This window comes from Argentina silus, assembly GCF_951799395.1.
Source record: "Argentina silus genome assembly, chromosome: 9".
Taxonomy (NCBI): domain Eukaryota; kingdom Metazoa; phylum Chordata; class Actinopteri; order Argentiniformes; family Argentinidae; genus Argentina; species Argentina silus.
In genome coordinates this window covers 18,573,730-18,600,812 of record NC_139663.1, presented here as the reverse complement: position 1 = coordinate 18,600,812, position 27,083 = coordinate 18,573,730, and the positions used below count along the sequence as shown (strand labels likewise).

Below are 27,083 nucleotides of genomic sequence, written 5' to 3'. Positions count from 1 at the left end.
CTGTTTCGACATAATTATATCATCAAATAAATCAGAGGCGTAGTTGTTTGTATTATGTATGGGAATGCACTGGGGATGCTAAAATGTAATGTATACATGTATTGTGAAAGACAAAGGCATATAACTTAACTAAAACACAGTTATGCTTAATGTCATTGGCATGACCGTTTTGGATTTACAGCTTATCTCCAAAGGGTGTGAACTGCATTATTTTCTTGTGACAGAATTTGTGTGTTTGAGGAATTATAATACGAAAGCAAATCCAGTGACTAATATAGCTATGTGTCTGATTCATAGACCAATATGTTCCTAAAGGCACGAGAATATTAGCCACGTAATATTGGGCCATGTGTTCTATTTTGAATTGTGGCTGGTTGTAAGCTATCAGTTTGCTGTTCTAAAGTTGACAGTTTATTATATAGACCTGACATCTAACGTGTTTAATGCTGCTCAGGTAAAAACCATGTTATCGACCATCTTATTATGAAAACAACATATTTCTAAGGCGAGGATGACGTAAAGCTAAGTCTAGACTACAGCTTTCTGGGCAATGTTTTGGGTGTAGTAAAACTCCAATAGTCTTATAATTAACAGATTTTACGTTTTTTACGTATTGTTCTAGTTCTGCATCGTTTGATCAAAGTTCGTTTTAATGTCAATATTCTTCCCATTGTTTATGCCAATTAATTAATAGAGTAAAATTGTGGTGCTGAGATAGTGAACAGTTGAACTGCGCAGAGCCCAGTTCAGTCGAAGCAGGAGTGAGGGGAAGACAGCAACGGCAAGACCCCGTTCATGCTTTGAATATGCCCAATTTTATCAATTATTGGTTGCCAAACCCGTCGGACCCATGGTAAAGAGAAAGAAGACATCGTCTGCTGCCGAAGAGCATGAAAATGGGTAACCTTGTCTCAAAAAGAACCACTTTAAATAGAGGTCGAATGCAGCTAAAGGTTTTACGTTGTCGATCGTTTCTGCAGGGCGCTAAACTAAGGGCGCTCGTGTTTGAATTTGGGATAAAATTAAACTAGATCTTCTGTCAATAGAAGTTGAAAATGACCAACAAAACCAAATCGTTGTCTGTAGTACTATATTCCCTTTCACAATAGAAATGCAAACATGAATAGATATTTTTTTTGTGTTTCGTTGGGACAGTGAGAGGGGATTTGAAACAAACAGCGGCGGCCATGTTGAGTGAAAGACAACGTCGTCTTTATTAAGTTGATTGTGTTATGTTCTCTTTTAAATAAAAAAAAATGTGCTTTTATTATGTTTTGCCAGGATGACAGTTGGGTCAAGGGACGGCATCGGTGTCGATGGAGCGAATAATTCGTGTAGAAAGCCTGAAGGTTGTGACCAGGAGGAGAGCGGAGATCAGGGGAGCGAGGAACGTAGTACAAAGAGAGACGGAGTGGAAATTCTTAATCCATCGTCTACAGGCAGTTCCACTTCAGCGCCGGTTCTTCCCACCTCCGTATCGAACCAGTCCGGACCTTCCCCGACACAGCAGCCCCAGTTCTCGCCGGCGCCAGCACCACAAAGCCACGACCAGCGTCATTTTCTGAGATCCAGTGTTCGACCTCCGAGCAAACGCATCCGGAAGGATTCCATCGTCCCAACTATCAATGGTCACGGCGGGGCGAAATCGAAAGGTAAGCGTGAAGTGTTTGGGTCACCGATATGCTTGGGTACCTCCGACTCCCTTCCGTACCTGACAGAACAATGATGGTTGACAGAACAATGATGCTCTTTTATGGTCAACTGCACAGTTTTTGCATGTGCACCACTGACTCCCGTCTATTCAAAACGGAGACAGTTTTGGTGTTTGGGATGTGTGTCCTTTATAGATCACCATTGGCAGCTTGGCATACAAGTGAAATGCAGTCGCATTGCTCCTCGCCAGAGGGAGAGTGAGGCGTAGGTCAGGAACACTCCAATGAAAAGTCTTGAGGGTTGTCAGCTGATATGTTATGGTCTTGAATATGGTTGTTGCCTCAACAACCCCCCCAAAATATTGTCTAATGTGTCACTTGAAACGTGCACATGCAAAAGTATAACTTCATGTCTGAAATATCTAGAGTAGTCAGGGAATATTATTTGAATGTGTAAAACTGGAAGCTCCCTCTTCTGTCATCCAATTCAATAATTATTTTCTTACGATTTGCACATACACAGCAGTTCATTTATTTGTCTGCAGTTGACAAGGAATGACAATAGTTTTGAAAACATAATCTAAAGCAATGAATGGTTTGTTCATAAAGGCTCCTATGACAACAAAAAACATTAAAGGCCCAGTATGTAACATTCAAGCTTTCTAAAAGCGTCCCAATGGTTGTAAAGACTGATGTTTAATCAGTAGTGATCAGGGAATGAGATCCCTTCACCAATACGCTAAAACAAAATATTTGCACACCCAGTATTTCCATCAGTCTTGCTTCTGACAGCTTTGAGTTGATTTCTCAAAATATTATTCCCAAATCCATTAATGACTTGTTTAATGACGTCACCTCAACTCCTAAACAATCTCTATGGCAAGACGCATCTTTTTCACCATTTTTTTAAAAAATTGGGCCAATCAGTGTAATTTCCTAAATGTCCCATCTGTATGGAAAGACCCGTTTCATCAAAATTGTGGGGTTCGAGAAAAAACTTGTGACAGGAACGGACAGAGACGAATCATAGTCCCCTCTCTGATTTCATCGGTGGGGGACAACAATGCACAGGCCTGCATTACATTAGTTTACATAAGCAACAGGACACCTTGAACTGCGTCTTTGACTTTGGAGTGGGTCATGCACATTTATTTTTTATTACGATACATCAGTACTACAATACAGCTTTAAATTTAAAATGGCCAAATTTGAGGTGTTGACTTAAAGAGTAGTTGGCATAATCTGTGGCTCCTCTGATTATATTTGAACTGGTGCCAGCCGCCTTGTTGTTGCTGCATGTCTGTAATGCTGGGCATTGTGGGCTGTGTGTGGGTAAACCTGGCTCTCTAAGCACACCTCGCCTGTGTTTGGAGCTTAACTGTGCAGCAGGCCTAGCCAATGGAACAGACTTCCTGTCCTGCCTCCCTTTGCCAGCACTTAGCCACAGGAGGGGAGGATCTACACTACAGAGTGTGCGTGTGTGTGTGAGCCCAGGGTATTTTGGAAGGGCAGCTTAGTTTACCTCTAGAGGTGAAGCTTCTGTCTGGATTCTGAAGTAACCTTTTAGGGTCCAATGTTGAAATAAATGACTCACTGGCCGGGAGCTGGGATATGTTAAATGCGTTTGAGGTTGTGCAAGGCTATAGCTTAGCATGCAGTTTCATTATATTCATAACATTTTGTAATATGGAATATATGGAAATACTGTAAAATATGATTTAATTGCCATAAAATATTAGATAATTCCCATAAAACGTCATTACCCCTTTAAGACAATCAAAAGAGATGGCGATCTTCAGCTGTAATACGCATGTAGACCTATTGCTTAGCTTACATTAAATGCTTCCACTTCATCAAGTTAAAAAGTAAACTCTGATTAAACTGATATCTACGCTCTGATTTTGATAAGTTGTGTGATTTCTGCTGTGAGCGTCGCTGAGATCGTGTCTTCAAAAGTGCTTGAAAGAACAGGCAATCAAATTAATCAGAGCATGGAGCTTTTGAGAGTAGATGAGTGCCTGATTGCGCTGGCTGATGCAAAAGCAACAGTTTCAGAACGAAATGACAGCACCAAAGCACACACATCTCATGAAATTGAATGCCAATGTTGCACTGAAAAGTTACTGTCCACTGTACGACACATCTGTTTATTGGCCTCTGGCCTGCAGGCCACCGTTAATGTTGAACTCTGCCCTTTCAAAGATGCCATTGCTGTAGAAGCTTATGTTTGGCATATTCTAGCTCCACTACATGGCAATCACACAGCCCATTGTTTTGTTTTTGGGGAGTGGCTCCTATACTGACACCTGAGGTATCAGTGAGTCCGCAAAGTTATATCTCATGTTATCTATGGTCCTTTACTCACCTGGTTTGACACATAATTCACTGTCAAGGGTAAAAGAATTGACTTTTACGGACGAAACATTGCTTGGTGGAAAAAAAGAGTACGATTTGCTTGGTTCCCTACCACCAGCTAGCCAGTTTGGTTTTTCAGTTGACGGAGAGATGCACTCATTCACGAATGGCTTGGCCGAACTGGTTGAAAGTTCATAGAATCGCGATGCTTAGCCAAACCCCCCCCGCTTGTCCAGGAGCTCACATAAATGAACTGGTTTACAAACAATGAATGCTCTGCATTCAGGGGAAGCACGCTCAGCTCTATGGGCACCTGCTTTGCCTGTACATGATTTGGTTGAACCAGAACTTTGTCACGCAATAGAAACAACTAGTTGGCTAATCATCTTAGAAATGTTAACTTGCCATTGCATTCAGAGACAACTTGTGCTGTGTGTGAGCTAAACATTCCTCTCATCATTACAGTAAGCTTCCTATTTGGCACTTTCCTAGATGGCACTTCCAGGCAACATCCATAACACTGACTGTATAGGCCAAGACGAGTCATGTATGGATGTCAAACAGGGAGAGAATGTTAATTTAGCCGTTTAAACATCTATCCAAACATAGAGTTTAGGAGTGTCTATACAAATTATAAGGCATCGCAGATCGTGAGATCTCATGAGAGAAAAGCTAACTATATTTTCTTACTGGACATTTTGTGTATACATGTACATCCGATATACAATATCCTTGTATTACCACACAACTTGCATGGTCCCAAATGAACACCTGCAAAGTGCTAAATGCGGGTAGGCCTACATTTTCCTTGAGTGATCACCTGCCATTCTGGCAGGTGCTTGTGAATGGCAGCGCTTCATTCAGCATCATCACAGAGTTTTTAAATATCTATTTGGTATAATTTAGGCCTAATCATTTTCGTTCCTCTTTTTTCAAAGATTCGACAGATGGGTCATTCTATGAATTAGGAATGAGAGTTTTGCGGATGGAAAACCTGTTAGGACATTTTATATTTAACTTGCCATCTTTTCCAGTCGATCGCATTTAAATGTAGTGGGACAGCGTATCTTGAAGAGCCCAGGATATTTCAAACACTTGTTCCATCCTTGTATAGGCTTGGTGCCTTCACATATTTAGCAAAAAAAACGTGTGATATAAAACCATACTTGTCTTTCCCTACATATTTCATGGTGTTATTAATCAGTGTACATAATTTCATTATATGAATAATAGATCTACTAGTCCCACTAAATCAAGTATTTGTTTGAATTTGCATGATCAATTGCCTTTCTACCGATACAACACCTCTCAGACCACACAGAATACAAATGAATATTGTCGTCATCATGGCTCCAACACTATAGCGATCAATGCTGTTTTAGTTCTTATTTTGTGTCTGTCTGTTTTGTTATGATGCAATATGTACTACACTAAAAAAAATTCTCTGGATTGTGTGTAAAGGTAGGCTAGCGAGGTGGAGAGGCAGCATACTTTGGTGTAAAACCCATTGCCTGCTTCTGTTCAGTATTGCAGTGTGAGAGGATGTGATGGTGATGAAGGCAGAAGTTGGGACGCTTGCTTGCTTCTCTCTCCCTCTCACTCACTTTCACTTAAATTCACTTACCTTCACCCTGTCACTCACACTTACTTACTTACTTACTCAGTCTTACTCACTAAATCACTCTCTCACTCACTCATATACACACTACCTCACTAGCATACCACACTGACTACCATAATAATAATAATAATTTTAATCATAATCATAATAATAATGAGCATAATAAAACAATAATAATAACATGATAATCGCTCGCTCACTCCTCTCTTCCGCAGGAGCAGAGAATGTTTCTGCCGGTCAGGCGTCGGCTAGTCAGTCAGGCTCCCTGTCCGGCTCTGCAGGGTCTGGTGGCGCCTCCAAGGCAGCGCCCAGGGGCCAGGGCCCCGGTGAGAAGGAGGAGCCCGGGGGCAACCAGAAGAGAGCCCGGCGCCAGTGGGAGTCGTGGAGCGCGGAGGACAAGAACAGCTTCTTCGAGGGGCTCTACGAGGTATCAAGTACAACTATTCAAAGTGAATTTGTTGACGTTTTCATTATCGTGGTTATGATGCAATCACGGCGCGGGGGCACGTTATGCTGTCCAAGAAAGAGTTTGGAGAAAGTTGAACTACTCATCATGCAATCTATAGTAGTGATCCGGCAACCAACTGAACATTGTATCCTTGTGTCTAAGTTACACAACGTAGCATTCTATATACGCTATGAAAGTACATAAATTGTAGAAAGTCAACATAACTTGAGACATCATAATAATGATAGAAGTAAGAAGATGTTAATGGGCCTAATAACAATAGATTACATTCATAAAGTACTTTTCACCCACTTCTCACTGGGTCTCATTTAGATAGAATTTGAACAACTCATCTCAAACACAACCAATGTGGAGCACCCCTCTTGGGTAACGTCGACAGCCATTTTGTGCCAGAACAGACTATAGCTGAATTGTCCCTTGTGAATTCACGTTCGCCTCTGCCATAATAACTGGTGTCCCAACGCTGAGGGAGTTTAAAATGACAATGGGGTCAGGGGCTCAAAGTCACTTTGAGGTGTGCATCTAAGCAGACAGTTAAAGTGGTGTCCCAAATGGCTCGGCAGTTGGTGTGGAGTTTGCACAATTTAAGAGGAACTATATACATAAATTCTAGCCCTCAAAATGACAACTTTCGACATAAACCCAGTATTTTCATGTTCAGTCTGAATCGAGTCAGTCCGAGAACAGACAATGATTAGAGCGTCATGATGCCTCTCCTTTCCCTGACAGATTTGAAGGTTGGGCTTTTAAATGGTAGATCAAACCATACCTCCAAGAAACAAACCTCGTTCTCAGTCCCTCTTTTAGATGAATAACTAATAAAAGTTTTAAGCGCAGCATTACTTGTGTTTGTGTGACTTATCTCAAAGTATCAAACAAAACGAATGAAAATGCAATTGAAATGGATTGTTTAGGAGGAGAGGGGAAGGAATTGAATTGGTGAACGAAGTGAAACTGAAACTATCTCCCCCTCCAGTATGGGAAGGATTTCGAGGCCATCCAGAACAACGTAGCCCTGAAGTACAAGAAGAAGGGCAAGCCAACCAGCATGGTAAAGAACAAGGAGCAGGTCCGGCACTTCTACTACCGCACCTGGCACAAGATCTCCAAGCACATCGACTTTGCCAACGGTGAGCCTCCCTTCAGCCCCTGAACTCCACGAAAGGGCTGTCGTGTTTGCTGAGTGCTCTTATGACTGTTACCAATTGTCATACCTTATGTGTTAAAGTCTACCTCTCCCTCTGTGTACTTCATTGTGCTTGACAGGGTTGGGGTCAGTTGAATTTCAATTCAGAAAGTACATTGAAATCATTGATTGCAAATGTGGCTTTTTTTCCCTAAAAAATCCAAACAAACAGAAAATTCAAAACTTTTTGCATTTAAATATTTCTCCATTTTTAATTAATTTGTATCACTTCCTCAACTGACTGAATTCTAATTGAAATTGACCCCAACCGTGATGCTTAACATTTCTAACAGTTGCAACTCTCTCTCCCTTAGTGTACTCCCGTGTGCTGAAGAAGTCTTCTCAGGAGTTGTATGGACTCATTTGCTATGCCGAGTTGAGAAAGAAGGTCGGAGGATGTAAGTGACATTTTCTGTGTGTGTGTGTGTGTGTGTGTGTGTGTAAAAGTGTGTAAATCTGTGTGTTACTGTGTGTGTGCTACTTGATTGGGAGTATGAGTGTTGTTTAGAGACCCACTGGCTACAGTTGGCTGTTGTGTTTGTGCTGTAAGGGCAGGTCACGAGGGAAGTGATTAATGAAGGCGCTGGCTGGGATCATTGGGAACAGTTATAACTATCCCACAGGCTGGGGTCATGGTTGTTAATGGTTACTGTCTGTCTGGGGTCATGTGGGATGGTGTTATTAATGGTTCCTGTCTGTCTGGGGTCATGTGGGATGGTGTTATTAATGGTTACTGTCTGTCTGGGGTCATGTGGGATGGTGTTATTAATGGTTACTGTCTGTCTGGGGTCATGTGGGATGGTGTTATTAATGGTTACTGTCTGTCTGGGGTCATGTGGGATGGTGTTATTAATGGTTACTGTCTGTCTGGGGTCATGTGGGATGGTGTTATTAATGGTTACTGTCTGTCTGGGGTCATGTGGGATGGTGTTATTAATGGTTACTGTCTGTCTGGGGTCATGTGGGATGGTGTTATTAATGGTTACTGTCTGTCTGGGGTCATGTGGGATGGTGTTATTAATGGTTACTGTCTGTCTGGGGTCATGTGGGATGGTGTTATTAATGGTTACTGTCTGTCTGGGGTCATGTGGGATGGTGTTATTAATGGTTCCTGTCTGCGTGTGTTTTCTCATGCCCGCCAGTGATGGACGATAAGAATGTGGCAAAGCTCAACGAGCTCATCCAACAAGGGTAAGAGACTAAAGTCAAACTTAACAGGTGTGATAGAATTCTCACCTTGTTTTCCAAAGCTGGTAAATACCTGAACAGATGTAGCATATTGACTATTGTGCTGTGTCATTTAAACATGACATGATCATGATATGTGCATCACGCAAGTCTATGAATTTTAGAATTATTTTGCCATATGCTTATGCAATTGTCAGTCATTGAGACTAACTTAACATCCTAACGAGAGACTAACATCCTCAAATGCTTTAAATCTACCTATTAGAATGCTCTACTAGAATGTTCTACTGTTCCATCAGGGCCACCACAGTGCGTTCCAAAGGCAGAAATCTGCGAATCAAAGCACCCATGTGCCGCGCACTCAAGAGGCTTTGTGACCCAGATGGTAAGTACACACACAGCCACACTTTACTTTCATATACAAATACATATACACTGGTGAAACCAATATGTATGCATACCGAGAAGGAACTCTACTTTAACCTCATAGGAATTGTTTGAATTCAAGCCTGAGAGCCAAAAGAAGAAAAAAATTGTCACTGTCCCGTTAGTTACGCAGGACACTATAGTACACTATCTACACACAGATATTGTGTGTACACACACAGACACACACACACACACACACACACACAGGGAGGAAAGGGAGGCTGAAAGATGGGGCAGAGGAAGAGTAGGAGTTGAAGAAGAGTAGGAGTTGAGGAACAATAGGGGATGGCCATAAGGCCCCCCTTCTCGCACTTGGGCTGGAGGGGACAGGTTTCCACGGCAACCCTTTGTGGGCGGGATTACTCGGCGAGAGAGTAGGAGGTGCTGCTGGGACAGTCAGTCTGTTGAAGATATCTCTCTTTGCTCGGAGGAGGCCCTGCCATGGGAGTTGGAATATAATACAATACCTGACGATTTAAGTGTTACCTTTGGCGTCGCCTCAAATGTAGAAACGGGTATACGTCACACATCATACTATCAGTTTTCTAAACAACCATGAGATGCATTTCCATGGCTGTGCCCTGATGCTCTTGAAGGGCGTTCTTTCCTTGTCCAGAGTAGGTGTCCTACATGCCCTGTAGGACCAAGGTCCAGGGTTGGTGACCTTATTAATGGTCTGTGTTCTAAAGGGAAAGAAGAAGCTGAAGAGTATTCTCTCTTCTCTTCCCCCCCTCCCTCTCTCTCTTTCTCTCTCTCCCTCCCTCCCTCCCTCTCTCTCTCTCTCCCCCTCTCTCTCTCTCCCTCCCTCCCCAGGCGTGAGTGATGAAGAGGACCAGAAGCCTGTGCGGCTGCCTCTGAAGGTGGCAGTGGAGCTGCAGCCACGTAGCAACTACTCCTGGGCCCGGGTCCAGAGTCTGGCCCACAACCCCCGCCTCAGGTCAGGAACCCCCCCCACACACATCCGATACCTGCATCTAGGGCCAGCACCCGACTGGTGTCTAGCCACACTCTGTAGCTCCAATGTGATCTTGGTTAGCCTTGCAGAATTGGAATTTCAATTCACTTTCTGTGAACAGAATTTAAAAGGAATTGAGCCCAAGCTTGCGTACAGCTCTGACTCAAATCATTTCAAATCTACACGAGTGTCCAGGTACATGGCAGGTACATTTGGGATTTGGCCGCAACACTCTGTAGGGTGCAATATTCAGATATGATGAAGACACCAGACACATGTCCTCTTCTTCAACACAATGACAAGTCCAGCCTGTGAGTTCTGTGCATTTAATATAGGTTTTGTGACATTTTGGGAAATGTGTATTGAATATGAAAATTGCAAGTTGAGGCCTTTCTGACATCCTCGTCTGTGTTCTGGCCTGTAGGATGGTGGTGGAGCTGCACAGAAAAGTCTCCAGCCTGATCGAGTTCCTAAAGCAGAAGTGGGCCATCCAGGACCAACGTATTGTATCCTTCCACATCATAACAGTAGGCATACACAAAGAATAACCCTTGGCTAACACCCTCCTATAACACCCTCCTATAACACCCTCCTATAACCCTGCAAATAGCTTTGTAGAGAAACGGGGCTAAATATTATGCATCGTCGCGCATATCTAAGTTGCTATCTTGTGCTGTTGTGTGTAATTAATTTTACTTGAATGCATTATTTTAATGCATTATTTGATTGTAACTAAAAGTTCATTAAAGGCACCATCTACAGTTGCGAATTAGCTGGCACACCACTTTGGAGTGTTAAGAGACTGTCCCGCCTCCAAGTCACTCATCTGCATGAGAAAAACAGCAACATCTACTTACCCTCCTTGACCCTGAGGTGTCCAGCTGAAAAGCCTTCAGGAGAGGGAGGTGCTGGAAGGGGTGCAGCAGCTTCAGCAGGGCACGGTCTCCCCCTGCAGGCAACAGAAGGAGGAGCTGTTCCTCTACCCAGCTGAGACCAGCACCTTGACCGCCCTGCCCGGCGTGGCGCGGGTGGTCCACTCCAAGGCCTCCTGCACCGTGCACTGGCACGAGAGTGGCAAGTGCCGACCGGGCACCAAGGAGCTGCCTGCTGCGCAGATTCTGGGCATCCCAACGGCTCCGCTCCGGGGCTCTGTTAAACCCGGGCGAGGCGTGGCCGCGACAGTGGGCGACGCCCGCCGAGGGGAGGCCCCCACCGCTCCCGAGGCACCCGACAGCTCATCTAGCGGGCCAGGGTCGGAGGAGAAGATTCAGAAAACCACGCCCCCTCCTCTTCCTCCCCTGCTGCTGTTATCCCTCACTCAGAAACAGGAGGGCAGTGTGGCTGTGCAGGCAGAGGGGGAGAAGGGGTGTCCAGGGCTGGTTGGGGGTGGAGGGGAGGGGGCTGCGGCAAATTGTGAGGAGAAGGACTCGGGCGCTCCGGTGGGCTCTGCAGATCAGTATAGAGAGGAGCGGACTACGGGGGGCAGCACTACCTCCCCAGACAGAGAGAGGACCCCCATGTACGAGCCCCCACCGTCACAGGCAGAGCAGCCCACCCCTGAGAACGCGGCCGCCCCAGGGAAGGAGGAGCATGGGGGAGTGGGAGGGAGCGGGGGGGCTTCGGTGGCCGGTGGCAGGTCAGCCCAGCAGATTCGTGAGGAGGGCTGGAGCTCCCGGTGTTCGGAGAACGTGACTCTGGCCGAGCTGTACCTCATGCTGGGGAAGCCTGGGAAGCTGCAGCTAGAGTACGAGTGGCAGGTGCCCGCCGCCCTCACGGCTAACCCCCCGGAGGAGGAAGGGACCGTGGCACAGTCCCAGCGGCCCTGTCCTAACACACACCGTGTCCTCCGCTGCCTTCTAAGGCTCGTTTCCTCCGAGGTCAACCCCAAACCGGTAAGTTGCCAGACTGCTGCTGCATAGAACAAGGAGCGCTGCAGTGCATCATTAAGGGGCCTTTTTCATTTAGATTTTTTACTTTTGCAATCGTTTACATCCCTTCCGAGTGCCTTGCAGTGTGCCTGTGTGCATATATTGTGGTATCATACAAGTCACTTTTTCCCAATAGAACTGGAAAGACCAGCACCACCACCAAAGTTCCACTCAGTCGGTAATAAATGTTTTTAAGGTTTGCGTTTCAGGCTTGCGTTGCTAGGATCGTGTCTTTCTCACGCCATTTCCCTAGCAACGCCTGTGTGAGACTGGAGTGGGAGGCAAGGAAGGCCAGGGCAGAGCTGAATACAGTGTCTTTTTAAGACATTACAACAACGTTTAACAATCAAATGTCAACGTCACACGAAAGGAAAAGTTGCTAATGCGTATCATTTTGAGGTAAGGGGAGTTTTTGTTCTGCCCTCCCATAGACCTGTCTTAAAAAAAAAACAGCGTTTGGTCTCCTTATTTAAAATAAGCGGCATAATAGGCGTCATCAAGATGGCGGCGGAGTGAACCGGCTTCCTTTTAAAGAGGCGTTGGGACCGTCCACAGGTTACTTCTCCGGAGTTCACCTGAAGTTCAAGTCAGCCAGCCTAGCCAGCTACCAAAGCTAACATGTCATTTGACAGAATTACAATGGTCAACTTGTCATATATTGTTTGCTTAGTGTATCCCTTTTTGAACAACTATACATAAACGGACAACTCTGTAACTGTTGCTATTATTATTAATGGAACTTTTGTGGTGCTGGTCTTTCCGATCCTATTGGGGAAATGTGACTTGTGACGGATATATGCCGTATATACTGCAATAGCTGCACACAGGCCAACTACACTCAATTTTGAGAAACAAAAAAAAGTTTAAAAGCCTTTATTGTGCAGACGCCTTACTTCTAAATCAACCAGGAAATGCTTTACTTACTAAGCCCACTAAAGAGTTCACCACAAATGGTTCCTACCAAATGCTACATGCACTGCATGTAAGAGTGGTTTTTCTCTCTTTCTTCATCACTGTCTCTTCTTTCTCCACCTTTCACTCTTCATCGCTGTGTGATGACCCTCAAACCTTTTTTCCTCCAGGCCCCAGAGCTCTGCTCTATGGCCACGTCTCCGTTGAAGCCCACCCAGGAGGAGCAGTCCCTCACCCCCCCAGGGAAGGCCCCAGCTATGGGGGTCCGCAGCCCCAACTGTGGCCGCCAGCAGTCCTCCCTCAGAGGGACCAAGCTGCTCCTACCCAGCGCTGGGTCCTCTGGTCAGTTAGCGCTTTCTTTCTCCCTTTCTCACACATCCACACAAACTTACAGGTGTAGCAGAGACACTTACAGGTGTAGCAGAGATTACAGGTGTAGCAGAGACACTTACAGGTGTAGCAGAGATTACAGGTGTAGCAGAGACACTTACAGGTGTAGCAGAGATTACAGGTGTAGCAGAGATTACAGGTGTAGCAGAGATTACAGGTGTAGCAGAGATTACAGGTGTAGCAGAGACACTTACAGGTGTAGCAGAGATTACAGGTGTAGCAGAGACACTTACAGGTGTAGCAGAGATTACAGGTGTAGCAGAGACACTTACAGGTGTAGCAGAGATTACAGGTGTAGCAGAGACACTTACAGGTGTAGCAGAGATTACAGGTGTAGCAGAGACACTTACAGGTGTAGCAGAGATTACAGGTGTAGCAGAGACACTTACAGGTGTAGCAGAGATTACAGGTGTAGCAGAGATTACAGGTGTAGCAGAGATTACAGGTGTAGCAGAGATTACAGGTGTAGCAGAGACACTTACAGGTGTAGCAGAGATTACAGGTGTAGCAGAGACACTTACCGGTGTAGCAGAGATTATTTGGAAGCACGCTCTTGTGAGGAGTAGCCCTGCCTGAGACTTGTATGCCCAAATGTGGCCCTCGGACCAGGAGGACATCGTCTTGGTTTAATGGTAGCGGGAGATGTGCCAAGAGGTCCCCGGTTCAAGTCCCACCCAGTTACTCAGAACACGCAATTGTCTACAAATGTGAAGCAGGATTATCAATTGTGTAGGAATAATTAATTCAAATAACTGTATATTCATAAAGGGGAGCTAGAAATCTTTATCATAACAGCGAGGGCAGAGCCATCTACCTAACCCTAACGGAATAAACAGCCTCCAATATGTGCCAGCCTCCAATATGTTCCAGCCTCCAATATGTGCCAAACTACCGTGGGCCTGGAGTTTTTTCCTGGTCATTTCACATGGTCTGGAAAAAACCCCTGCCCTCCAACATGTACAGTTACTCTAAATAAGCTTGAACGACCTGATTTCTTATAACTTGGTGTAAACTGTGTCCCTCAGGTGTGCGTAACCTCCCCCGATCCCTCCTGGTCTCTGGAGGCGACGGAGACGGCGGACTGTTTGCCGTCCCCACCACGCTACCGCCCAACAGCTCTCGCCACTCCCGCATGTTCTCACCCAACAAGGAGGCGGAGCTGGCCTTCCGCCAGCAGCTGGACTCAATCAGTGTAAGGGCAGAGCGGCATAAGTGTGAAACAAGTTGGAATTTGATGTCGATACTTTTTGCGTAGTTTTTTTGTTGTTGTTTTAATTATTTATTTATTTTTTCTTCTAAATTGCAGTCAGACATTTTTCTGTCTAAACAGAGGAAGAACCGCAGCCGGCCACTCCGGAAGCCGCTTGTGGTCCAGGTAAGACGGAGTTTAGAATAACCCCATCTAATTTGAGACGTTCAGTCATGTGCCGTATGTGAGTGGACAAGCCGCTTCAAGGTCCAGTAAAGTCGTGGCAGTTGGCTAAAGTGAGTAGCTCGCGGATCAGAGTGTGGTGGTGTGGGCAGTCTAGGCTACATGGATACCTAGCATGCAAAGTGTTTGTGATTGGTCATTATTACAGCCTGAACAAACGGTCATATTAGAGTATTATAATGAGCAGGATGCTGTGACGACCACTTCTTAATTACACCTATCGCAAAGGAAGTGGTGGAGTGAGAGTGGACAGGTCTGCATTTTTAGATAAAGAATACTGAGAAACAACAGCAACCTTATTTTTCACACTTGGTTGAATCTGAGGTGATCGGGGAATGCTAAAATGTGAACGAAAATGCTGGAAATTCGTTTTTTTTTCTTCGTTTTTTTTACTGTGCAGGGCCATTAAAACGATGTTGAGAAGCCAATGTAATGCTAGTTAGACATTGTTTTGAGTTTGTTTGTTTGTGTCTGTCCAGCGAACGCTGCTCCCACGCACCACCGGAGACACTCCTCAGCATGTGTGCTCCTTCTCCATCCTCTCCAACTCCTCTGCCACAGGTACGTCTCTACAGCCAATAGGCTGCTCTGGATAGTATTTTATCTACAGACACACGTGTCCAGGGTTCTCCCCAGGATTTTTGAACAGCGTGGCGCTGGATTGCATTATCAAAACCTGACTCACGTTTATTGATGTCAAAATGCACAAAAAATACCGCTAAAACACTGAATTCACTGAGGAACATCAGATCGCTTGTACTTTCCCTTTCTTTTTTAACAACAATGTCGTTGGTGATCAAAGATACAGTAACTATCATTACTAAATATATAGTTTAATTTGCCTTGAAATGTTTACATAGTGGCGCCGGCAAGTTCACAGCATTTTTTGGGGAGAACCCTGCGTGTCTGACTCAACTTGCTTTTCACATCCTGTGTCCTCCCCCAGGAACTGGCTCCTTCCGGCCAATCCAGACCCGCCTAGCTCCTTCCTCCCGTCCCCTCCTCTCTAAAGCTCCGCCCAACACGTCCAGCCAACTCTCCAGTAAGTTCACCTCCCACCTGGAACCTCTCTTTACTGTACCTCAATGCTGGTATGACTGCTACCAGCAGTATTGATATCAAAGCCCTCTTTACAGGAAGTTGGGTCAAAGTGATGTTACATTATTATATTGATATGTGACACATGGGACCGATGCACGGAATAATTTAAAGGAACAAGTCATGTTTCTGCTGAGAGATGACATGATATGATAGATTGTATTATGGTTAAGTAGTCAAGACATTGTCCTCATTGTTTCTTTATAAGTGTTTAACAGCAACAGAGTCAAAGGTTTCCACAAAGATGGGAGTATATCTTTTGAACACTTGAACCCAGAATGCTGACCTGGCTGGCCACCACCCCACTGCCTTTCTGTTGAAAGTGTGTTGAGCTGTCCGGTTTCTGTTGAAAGTGTGTTGAGCTGTCTGTGTTCTGTTGAAAGTGTGTTGAGCTGTCTGTTCTGTTGAAAGTGTGTTGAGCTGTCTGTTCTGTTGAAAGTGTGTTGAGCTGTCTGTTCTGTTGAAAGTGTGTTGAGCTGTCTGTTCTGTTGAAAGTGTGTTGAGCTGTCTGTTCTGTTGAAAGTGTGTTGAGCTGTCCGTGTTCTGTTGAAAGTGTGTTGAGCTGTTGAGCGTGTTCTTTTTCCAGGTGCGATCGATCTGGCTGCCAAGTCAGCAGGCATCATTCCGGGCAGCCCCTGTCGAGAGCTGGAGGCTCCCAGCGTTGACAGTGCTCTTCTGACCCCTGACCCTGTGGTGCATGCTGGGAGCGAGACACAACTTATTCAGCAGGGCTCCACTGAGGTAAGAACAGCGTGATCGAAAGAGCGAAGGGGAGGTATGGTAGAACGATAGACATGGTGAAAGAAGGAGGGATCAACAGACACAGACGAGGAGAGAGAAGGATGAAATGCATTTCATTTCCTGATAATAAGATTTTAGGCAAAAGACCTAAAAACAAACAAAAACTGAAGATAGCTGCAGTACAGGCCTGGCAGAGCTTCACCAGAGAAGATGACCAAATACTAAACATGAGTGCTTAATTTGGACATTTGATATCTGTCCCATTAATTTTGGGAACCCTAAAATAGGGGCACTATGCATACAAAATGTTGTAATTTATGAATGGTAAAACCAATATGTACATAAATACCTTGAAATAAAAGCTGAGAATCTCTACTTTAACCTCTTAGTACTTGTTTGAGTTAATATCCAAATGTGTTTGTGGTTTGGGGTCATGTTAATGAAAGCCCAGTCGTGCCGATGTTCACTGCCTCTTCTGACTGCGCCTTGTGATCCTCCCATCAGACATCGCTGCAGAATGGCCTCGCCCTTCCTGTTCCGCTCCTGTCCCCGCCCAGTGTGGTCTCTCTGCTTGACATCTCCCTCCCCGGCCCCCCTGAGGAGGCCCTGGCTCCCGGGGGGCCCCAGACACACATCAGTGACTCCATCATCGAGCTGGCCATCAACTCAGCCCACTACGGTACGGCGATGCGCCAGTGGGAGGGGATGAAGGCTGGGGATTTGTTGGACTTTTGTTTTATTTATTTATAATTTTTTATTATATCATTTATTGTTGTTGTTAGAAGCCAGTTATTTTTGCGAGTTTAGTTTCAGTTTATTTTTAAGTCCTGTTTGTTAGATTATATTTCATTATTGTTTTGGAGATCCATACACATTTAGGGTTAGGGTTAGGGTTTTTATATTATTTATTTAGTTAGTTGTAGTTTTAGTTTCAGGGGACAAAAACAATAACCTTACAGGATGTAAATTATTTTGGTATGATACCCCCCCGCCCCCCAGGTGACGAGGCATGTCTTTCCCCTGCTAAGCTGAATGGTAGCGAGAGCTCCAAGCTCCTGCCCTCTCCCTCAGGCAGCCCCCCCAGCGGCTGGATCCCCTCCCCCAGCCACGACCCCCAGTGGTACCCCAACGACTCCTCAGACTCTTCACTGGGTTGCCTCCTGTGTGAGTTACACACACACACTCACACTCACACTCACACTCACACTCACACTCACACTCACACTCACACTCACACTCACACACACACACACACACACACACACACACACACTCACACTCATCACTCACACTCACACTCACATTCTTACTCCTACTGTCATACACACTACTGTTTTGCGCCATCCCAAATTTACCTCTACATCCTGATCCCTATGCACTTGACATCTGAGGATATTGGATAGATGTTCGCAATGTGGTTAAAATCCCACATCTATCCAGTCCTCTCAGATCACCATCAGTGCTTGGGGGGGGGGGGGGGGGGTATGGGTCAGGGGTTGATTGTGGATTGGGAGATACACTTATACATAGCGTGTACACATACACACACCTCTCTCTCTCTCTCTCTCTCTCTCTCTCTCTTTCTCTCTCTCTCATATACCTCATATAGCACTTAGTCTCTCTCTCTCTCTTCCAGCGAGCCTGGTCTCTCCTGATAAGGGCAGGAGGACCTCCCTCGCCCGATCCGGCCCCTCCAGTGGTACAGCCCTCCTCGGCCCCAGCCTACTGGACTGCAACTCACATGATTCCTTTCAGTCCCGCGGTCTGCCGGATGTTGCAGAAGTAAGAGGGTCCTGCATACATACTGCACTCTGCTCCATCTAATAGATTGTCCATTTTGAACACGAAAATGTCAATTTCTGAACGTAGCTAAGAACATATTTTGTATATGTAGACCCTTGTCTGGACCTTCACAGATGGTAATTGAGCACCCCTGACACCAGGGATAACGGGTGCAAGTCTAAACATAGTTAACCATCCCTTTTAATGTTTTAATGTAGATTTATACATATACAGGCACACTCACATTTCTTCATTGGCTTCCTATCTTTCCTAATTCATTCAGGGAATTGAGGCTTCCTATTCAATTTGCTACAAAACAACAGGACATGCTCTGAACATTAGGCCAGTTTTGAGACCTGAAAACATCTCACAAACATCGGGGCTTTACACACTACAAAGCCAACCCAAAGCGCACTATGCTGGCTTCGATATAGAAACTGTGGTGATTGTGTAACCAGGGCAGCACAGTACAGCACGTCTTATTTTAGCTCTGCAGTGAGATTAGGTTTTCAAGCGGACTGTCACTTTAATGCAGGGAATTGTGTTGCTTGTCCTTCTATGCTGGTTGCTGATATGTCGATTGTCTTCTTCCTACTCAGGTGGACACTCAGCTGGCCTGTATGATGAGTGAGAGCAGTGTGGATTACATCGCCCGCTTCAACGACCTGGCGCAGGAGCTGTCCGTCACAGAGTCACCCCTCCCACTTCCCCGGGGTTTGAATTGACAGGGGGTGGGGTTTGGGTGCTGTTCGTCACCGAACTTTCCCTCCCACCCTCAGGTTTGAGAGGGACAGGGCGAGGTTTATTCCAAACAAAGCTGCCCCTCACCTGTGGGAGTTCAAGGAAAAAAGGCGTTAGACCCTACCCACCCCCAATATCAGTTGTAAAAGTGCAATAACTGTGGCCATTGCCCAGAACAGCAGCACTCACCATACAGCCGAGCTAGTATGGAGCACTACCTCCAGGACCAGGTTCTACTGGTTCCAACTGGTTCTGATGGGTTCTTGTGGGTTTGTCTGGATTTCTCTGTGACTTTTCTGCTCAGCGAAACCACCCTTTTTAAACAACACTTTAGAAAATGAATGCCGTTTACAAAACACAACCTCATGTTAAAGAAAGAAAATGTCATATCTGAACTATGCCATATCTGAACAAAAGACTAGGTCTGTTCTTTCTCTCTCTCGTCTTTAGGTCTGTCTCCATCTTTCTATCTGTTTGTCCTTTTCTGTCTCTCTCCTTTTTAACTCTGAGATGTCAATATGTGTGAATGCAAAATGTGAATGTCAAGCAAACCTAAGATGCTTTTTAGGTGAAATGTTTAATTCATGTGGTCCACCCCCACCCCCCCCCCTGCCATCTCCTATTAAGTTGCTTTGTGGAGACAGATGTGGTTTGTAGGGGGGTATTCATTGCGGTTGTGTGTGTGTTGATTCCGGTCTGATTTAACCCTTCTTTGCCCTCTGACTACCCTTGATAGATCTGGAAGAATTGGACAGTTGGAAGCAATAACAGTGGCTAGCTTTTCAGAACGTAAATCGAGAGCAAAATCATGGTGTGTTGCTTTCAAGTCTATTTGCCCCTTCAGATTCAGTCCCTCTTTGCTTTTTGGCCGATATGTTAAGATAAATCTGTACGAAATCTCTATGATGACCCTATAAGTTGCTCCAACCAAGATCATGCTCTTATGATCTCACGGTGATTCGGGCAGAATTGAAGACAACACAGGATAATAAATGTTTTAGTTGAACGTCCAAGACGAAAGATGGAGGAGTATCAGAATACTCCTTTAACAGTCCTTTCAGATCCAAAAGGACAGAGGCCACATGGGGAAAAAGCAAAGGGAAGGAATCATTATTCTAAAATGCTTGCAGCAGTGGCTTTGCCCTCTCCTTCTTGTCCGTTAAAGTCTTTCATGTGAACTAATGCATAAGGATAAAATATTTGACCTGTCAACTGAACAAGCCATATGAGGGAGAGCAGGTGTGAAAGCAGGTGAGAGCAGGTGTGAGAGCAGGTGTGAAAGCAGGTGAGAGCAGGTGTGAAATTGTACCCTACACCAAACGTGTGTCTTTGTGTCTACCTCCATATTGGAGCGATGAGTTGAACATGAAAAGCCCCCCCCCCGCCAAACTCCAGAACACCTTACTCCGGCTTGACATGGCCTTCAGTTTCTTCATACCCCATGTTCCGGTTGTCTCATCTATGGGAGAGGTCTGTGTTTGTTTGGCCACATCCCCAAGGGCCTACTTTGTGGCTCATAACAAACCGGTAATTTGCCTCATTCCCTCTGCCCTTGATGACCTACCCTTACCGGTGTAGAGGGACTTAATGGGTAAAAGCATTATGACCCTATCAGAGCACTGTAGACCAGTACTCCACAGTACTGGTCTACAACTCCTGTCCTGGAGAGCTACGTGGTGTTCTGGACCAGAGTTGGAGACCCCTGCTCTATAGGCTCTTCAGATTTATTAGGATATGTCATCATAGGTAGAAGAAATGGAAGCAGGTGTTAGTTTTGGAGTCATGCCATTGGTCAAAAGCTCAAACAAGTGCATCCTATCCCCTATCATTCCTTGAAGTATTCAGTGATCTGATCAGGTTTGATTGGCATAAGAAATAGGCTGTAAATATTGCTTACTCTACGCATTCTTGATACAAATTAGTGATTTATCTCATGGAAAGGTAGAGGGAAAGGTATCTGGAAGGGCTGGCAGCATTATAACCCAGATATGCTTTTGTGGAACACCACCCAAGGTTCTCTGTAATGATGGACCCCACCCTCCCCTTCAAATCACTTCCCTCACAGCGTGCAACAAAACAACACTGAACATTGCAGGGGCAGTATCTCAACTTTTTTTTTAGGGTATTTTAACAATGACCATGAGAGAGAGGGTGGCAACTGTTTGTGCTGATTTCAAAGTAAACTACAAAAATACTTTTTTAGTGTGTTATGTTACGGTTATTTTACCCACTGTGAGTGTGGATCTGGTTGTCAGTCCACAGTCATGTTTTTAGAATAACACTTAAAATGTGTCCCTGACCCCTTGTCAGATTCAAGGACTTTGGGGGGTAGTGACCAAGGATTTTACATGAAATTGCCTAGATGCTGGATCTGGATGCAGAAACAAAAATGATTTTGAAATGAAAAACCACAATGTTGACACACATTCAGTGATAACATCTAAATGGGTTGCTATGGGTACGCTATGAAAGTCCATAGGTCACAAACTGCAGAATGTAAACATAACTGGAGACATCATTTTTGGAAACAGACGTCACCATCGTGATTTCTAGCAATAGTAAATCAGAGTGGTAGCTAAAAACGCTAAGTATGTTCTGATTTGGCCCTGTGTTTACCAAGCTTGCAGGTAAGGTACATTTACTGGAATTTACCATTAATTCGCTACTGCGCTGCCTCTTGCTAGCAGTCACGCTTGACTCTTGCTAACACTGACGCCCGTCTCCAAAAATTACAAGTGTCTCCAGTTTTGTTTACGTTCTGCAGTTCTTTCAAGCTATGAATGTGGATTATGTCCGAAGACTTGGATATAGCTGGTGTTGTTAAGTTTGGGCATGGAATCGTTCATTTTTTGTTAGTGTATTTGTACTATAACAATTTCAGTATTCACTCCGCTTTTGTAATATACTGTAAATTATTGTTATTTGGACTATTTATTGTAAACAGTTGAAAAAAAGGTGTTTCTGTTTAAATTGATACAAGAAGGCATCTTAAAAAGCAAAAACTGCTGTTTGAAGATTTCTCCATTTGTGAAAGGTGTTTTTACTCTTATGTGTATAAACATAGTTAAGAAAACTCTTTGTCTCGTGTTTTTATTAAACTAATGTGTAGCAGTGGAGGTAGAAATTGGAGGACGGGCTCATTGTAATGCATGGAATGAGGAATGTCCCATGGGTAGGTACCAAACACGTGATGCATGGAATGAGGAATGGTATACCGTACCTACTAGGAGTGGTGTTTTCCCAACAACAAGCCTTGGATTACAAGTGACCTAAAGGCCCTCCTCAACAACAACAGGCACAACACATGCCACTGCCATGTGCAGAAGTTCTCAGACGATTCTGCTATTGTGGGATGTGTCAGTGGAGGCCAGGAGGTCGAGTACAGAGGACTGGTGGACAGTTTTGTTTAGTGATGTGAGCAGAACCACCTGCTTCTCAACATCAGCAAGACAAAGGAGATGGTGATGGACTTTAGGAGGACTAGGGTCCTCCTGTTTCCATTTGTATTCGGTATTTTGGTGCTATTGTATTCCCTCTGCATTCCCCTGTTTTATTTGTGATTTTCCTCTGAGGGACAATAAAGTAGACAAAGTCGCTCATTTACAAAAATTGAAATACAGAAATATCTAATTTATGTAAGTATTCAGACCCTTTGCTATGACACTCTTAAAATGTGCTCAAATGCAAATACAAACTCTCCAGTCCCTGCCAGTGACAAACATACCTATAACATGATGCAGCGACCACTATTCTTCACACGAGGGATGGTGCAGAAACTGCATTGCATGGTGCTGGATATGCACTAAACTTAATGTTTTGTAGTAAAACCAAATAAACACATAACCACTTGCTGTATCACTTGAATTCATTGTGGCAAACACAATGATGGATGTGAGAGAGATTATTTTCTATTAAAGGATTATTTTTGGCAATTTGGTTATAGAACAATTTTGTAGAGTGACTGAGATGATGTTGTCCCATCGACTGTGCTTTTTCCTCTCCACCATTCAACTTTGTAGATTTTTGTATGTCTCCCCAGGCCTCAGGCTAGCATTCCTTAGCAGTTTTGTTCCTCTCCATTTTCTCAATGTGTAATGACAACCTGATTCAAACCATGTGTATTTGATTCATATGCAAATCAGAGACACTATAAAAACAAAGATATTAATTCCAATCCATTTTAAATTGAGTCTATAACGCAACAAAATGTTGCCGATGCCACTGTATGTATTTCTTGTATACATTTCTTGTATACAATGCTGTGTGTGTGTGTGTGTGTGTGTGTGTGTGTGTGTGTGTGTGTGTGTGTGTGTGTGTGTGTGTGTGTGTTGGCCACCATGGATGAAAGTAAATACAGTTTGTGTGTAGTGTATTTTGTTTCTGAAAGAATTATACAGTTATGACAGCAGGCTAACACACACACACACACACTCTCTCTGTCCTCCCTGTGAGAATGCTGGTGTGTTCCATCAGTCATGTTCTGATTTTGTTTCTGAAAGAATGTTATGATACGCTTCTGACATCAGGCTGAGGTGTGCGTGGCTGAGCTGTGAACTGTGTGATTGCTGGGCATGTACATTAGCATATGTTAGCGTTAGCTTCCTTGTGGTACTATGTATGTTCAGGTGACACCTGGTTGTTAATTGTCAAAGTGCATCTTGTCAGATATACAGATGAACATGATCAGAAAGAAGGTGTCCGCTGTGTTGCAAAGACACACCTCTGCTTGAGAGTCCTACTCTACATCATCACAACTCTTGATAATTTAAATAGAGAGAGTCTGGCCCATGTAGATACAGTATAAAAGTGTTCTATATCTATTTTCTGGCCACCTTTTACACTGTTCCATTTGCTAGATTTGTTTCATATTCAAACAATTCCATAAATTGCTGTTGGTGAAAACTCCATCTGGGTAGCTAACATGGCTGCCATGGAATGAAGTGGTGTCATGTAAATGCATCACAATGCTTCTGGTTCAGTGTTCTATCTCTATGGGCCAGGGCCAAACTCTCTGGATACATGTAACAATTGATAATGACAATGATGTAACAAACGATGACCATATAACTGGGTGTCTGGGTCCCAGGTGAACATTACAAGTATTACCTGTCATTCAGCAGCTAGTCTCTGCACATATTTTGTTATTAGGAATTATATCAAAAGCTAAAATATATACTTGAAGCAGGATTTGATTTCCAAGCAAACCAACAACCGTGGAATAAGGCAAGGAAGAAGAAGACCTATCATTTATCCAACTACAAAGAAGACAGCATCATTGTTGAAAGCGTGAGTGAGCAAAAGTGCAAACACACGGCTACATTTATAGCTACTGTTAATATCTTAAAGGAGGGCATTTTACATACATTTTATTGCATTAGTCTCTCACTCTGCTATTTTATGTCCACTATTGTGAATTTGGATTCACTTTGTTTTTTACTCTGTATTTTTATGTCTATAATATTTTTGCCATACTGTATGTGCCTTATTTTAATTGTTTTTGTCAAGCACATTGCATTGTATACATGTATGAAATGTAATACCTAAATAAAGTCTCATGGATTGATTAATTGATACATTCTATTTTCTCAATGGAATTGGAAACAGTCAAAGGAGCGAATCATCACCTCCGTTTTTCTGGAGAATGCAGCCTGACACCCTCATGCTGCCTGAGAGTACGCACCTCCATCATAAATGAATCCTAGTGGGCCTAGTGGGCCTAGTGGGCCCTGCTCAATGGCCTCCTTGTATGTTGGCGATCTCCACCAGGATGTCACTGAGCCAATGCTGTATGAGAAATTCAGCCCCAGTGGTCCAATTCTCTCCATTAGAGTATGCAGGGACATGATCACTCGCCGATCCCTTGGATATGCTTATGTAAACTTTCAACAGCAAGCTGATGCTGAATGTGCCCTAGACACAATGAACTTTGACATTCTTAATGGACGACCTATGCGTATCATGTGGTTTCAGCGTGACCCTACTCTGAGGAAGAGTGGGGTTGGCAACCTTTTTATCAAGAACTTGGAAAAGTCTATTGACAACAAGGTCCTCTACGACACATTCTCTGAATTTGGCAACATCCTTTCTAGCAAGGTGGTTTGTGATGAGAATGGCTCAAAAGGCTACGGCTTTGTTCACTTTGACACCCAGGATGCTGCTGAAAGAGCCATTGTGAGGCTAAATGGCACGTTATTAGAAGGCAAAAAAGTGTTCATTGGACACTTCAAATCTCACAAACAAAGACAGGCTGAACTTGGAGCCAGGGCCAAAGTGTTCACAAACGTGTACATCAAAAACTTTGGAGAGGCATTGGATGACGGTAAATTGAAGGAGATTTTTGAAAAATATGGACCAGCCCTGAGTATTCGGGTCATGACTGATGACAATGGAAAGTCTAAGGGTTTCGGCTTTGTTAACTTTGAAAAACATGAGGACGCCCAGAGAGCCATTCAGGATATGAATAGAAAAAGGATCAACGGCAGACAGGTCTATGTAGGCCGAGCCCAGAAAAGAGGAGAGCGCCAGCCTGAGCTGAAGCGCCAGTTTGAGCTGATAAAGCAGGGCCGCACAACCAGATATCAAGGAGTTAATCTGTATGTGAAGAACCTGGATGATGGATGGGATGACAAGCGTCTGCACAAAGAGTTCTCCCAGTTCGGAACAATCACCAGCGCAAAGGTGATGATGGAGGGTAAACGGAGCAAGGGCTTTGGCTTCGTGTGCTTCTCCTCTCCTGAGGCGGCCACCAAGGCTGTGACTCAGATGAACGGTCGCATTGTGGCCACCAAGCGCCTGTACGTGGCCCTGGCCCAGCGCAGGGGGGAGCGCCAAGCACAGCGCCAGGCCCGCTTCACCAACCAGTACATGCAGAGGATGGCTAGCGTCTGCACCGTGCCCAACCTAGTCATCAACCCCTACCAGCCTGCTCAATCATCTGGATACTTCATGGCTGCCATTCCACAGGCCCAGAAACATACTGCCTACTACTCCACCAACCAGCTGGCTCAGCTGAGACCCACTCCTTGCTGGGTCACCCAGAGTGTGAGACCTGAGCACTTCCAGAACATGCCCAACACTATGCATCCCATGGCACCCAGGCCTCATACCTACAATGCCATGAAGCCTAGGTCCTCTCAGGTGGCCCGTATGATGACCTCTCATGGCTACCCAGACCTCCAGACGTCCTGCCAGTGCAGATGCAGCCCTGATGGGCGATGTGGCCCAGTACAAGAATGCAACAGGTGTACGCAGCTCCAAGCAGCAGGTCCCCAAGCAGCAGGTAAACATCTCACTCTCAGATATGGTATTCTGATAAATATGTCTTATGTCTAATGCAATATAATTTGATCTAATCTGAATTCTCTCTTGTTCCCTTACAGCCTGCTCTCCATGCCCAGGTCCAGGAGCCTCTGACTGCTTCCATACTGGCTACTGTTCCTCTCCAGGACCAGAAACAAATACTGGGTGAGTCCACTGTAGTGGGACCAGAGATGTAACACTGTTAATGTTTTTTTTTCTTTATGCCCTCTTATGAGCCATGACACTAACCTCCCTCTCTTCCCCCCTCCCTCAGGTGAATATCTCTTCCCATCCATCCTGAACATGCAACCCGAGAAGGCTAGGAAAATCACTGGCATGCTGCTGGAGATGGACAACTCTGAGTTGCTCCACCTGCTAGACTCCCCAGAGTCCCTACGCTCCAAGGTGGATGAAGCAGTTGCTGTGCTGAAGGCCCACCATGCTGAGATGGCTGCACAGAAAGCTGGAGTTCCAAGCATCTAAGATGAAGGATCGAGATCTGGACTTTGAAGCCTGCTTCACCGAAGAATAATAAGAAAAGCATTTTAATGTTGAGAATGTATAACTCTCAAAGCATTGCAAAATTATTAAACAATTTCATGACAAAATAAACATGACTGTCCATTTTTATTTTCAAGGTCCAGGGTGGGGTGAAAAATGTGAGGTTTGAAAAATGTGGTGATGAAATGCATTTTTATTTGATTAATCATTTTAATGTGTCAGTGCTCAGATTATCCAGTATTTTGTAGAGAGGCCCTTTAGAAGGATTCTTCCTGAACCCCCACACTGGCTGTGCTGAGCATGACCTCTGGCTAAGGCCCAAGGCACCACTGCTGGGGTTTTTTAAGAACATGATTCTGTTACAGTATGGATATCATCGTAATCTGTAATGGATTATTTAAAAG

The 27,083-nt window shown here is 44.6% G+C and overlaps 1 protein-coding gene and 1 pseudogene across 2 annotated transcripts; both read left to right on the top strand.

Annotated features, from left to right (window-relative positions):
* Positions 1-769: 769 nt before the first annotated feature.
* Positions 770-22,050, top strand: cramp1 (cramped chromatin regulator homolog 1). Its single transcript, XM_083677391.1, has 20 exons — positions 770-900; positions 1,282-1,652; positions 5,844-6,055; positions 7,074-7,227; positions 7,598-7,681; positions 8,426-8,474; positions 8,771-8,856; positions 9,714-9,837; positions 10,280-10,361; positions 10,737-11,747; positions 12,866-13,037; positions 14,111-14,277; positions 14,392-14,460; positions 14,997-15,078; positions 15,464-15,559; positions 16,202-16,356; positions 16,861-17,035; positions 17,356-17,520; positions 17,993-18,138; positions 18,738-22,050. The coding sequence occupies exons 1-20, from the start codon at positions 851-853 to the stop codon at positions 18,861-18,863; spliced, it is 3,576 nt and encodes a 1,191-aa protein (XP_083533517.1). The 5' UTR covers positions 770-850; the 3' UTR covers positions 18,864-22,050.
* A 2,520-nt stretch (positions 22,051-24,570) lies between these two features.
* On the top strand, positions 24,571-26,661 carry LOC310809870 (polyadenylate-binding protein 1A-like; annotated as a pseudogene). The gene is made up of 3 exons: positions 24,571-26,158; positions 26,259-26,343; positions 26,453-26,661. The product of its transcript is annotated as a polyadenylate-binding protein 1A-like (transcript).
* The last annotated feature ends 422 nt before the right edge of the window (positions 26,662-27,083 follow it).

Bases quoted from the DNA above. Each gene is read 5' to 3' on its own strand.
- cramp1 (XM_083677391.1), top strand. From the start codon at position 851: ATGGTAAAGAGAAAGAAGACATCGTCTGCTGCCGAAGAGCATGAAAAT. The intron at 14,278-14,391 runs GTAAGGGCAGAG...TCTAAATTGCAG, and splicing joins AGCAGCTGGACTCAATCAGT to TCAGACATTTTTCTGTCTAA. The intron at 14,461-14,996 runs GTAAGACGGAGT...GTGTCTGTCCAG, and splicing joins GGAAGCCGCTTGTGGTCCAG to CGAACGCTGCTCCCACGCAC.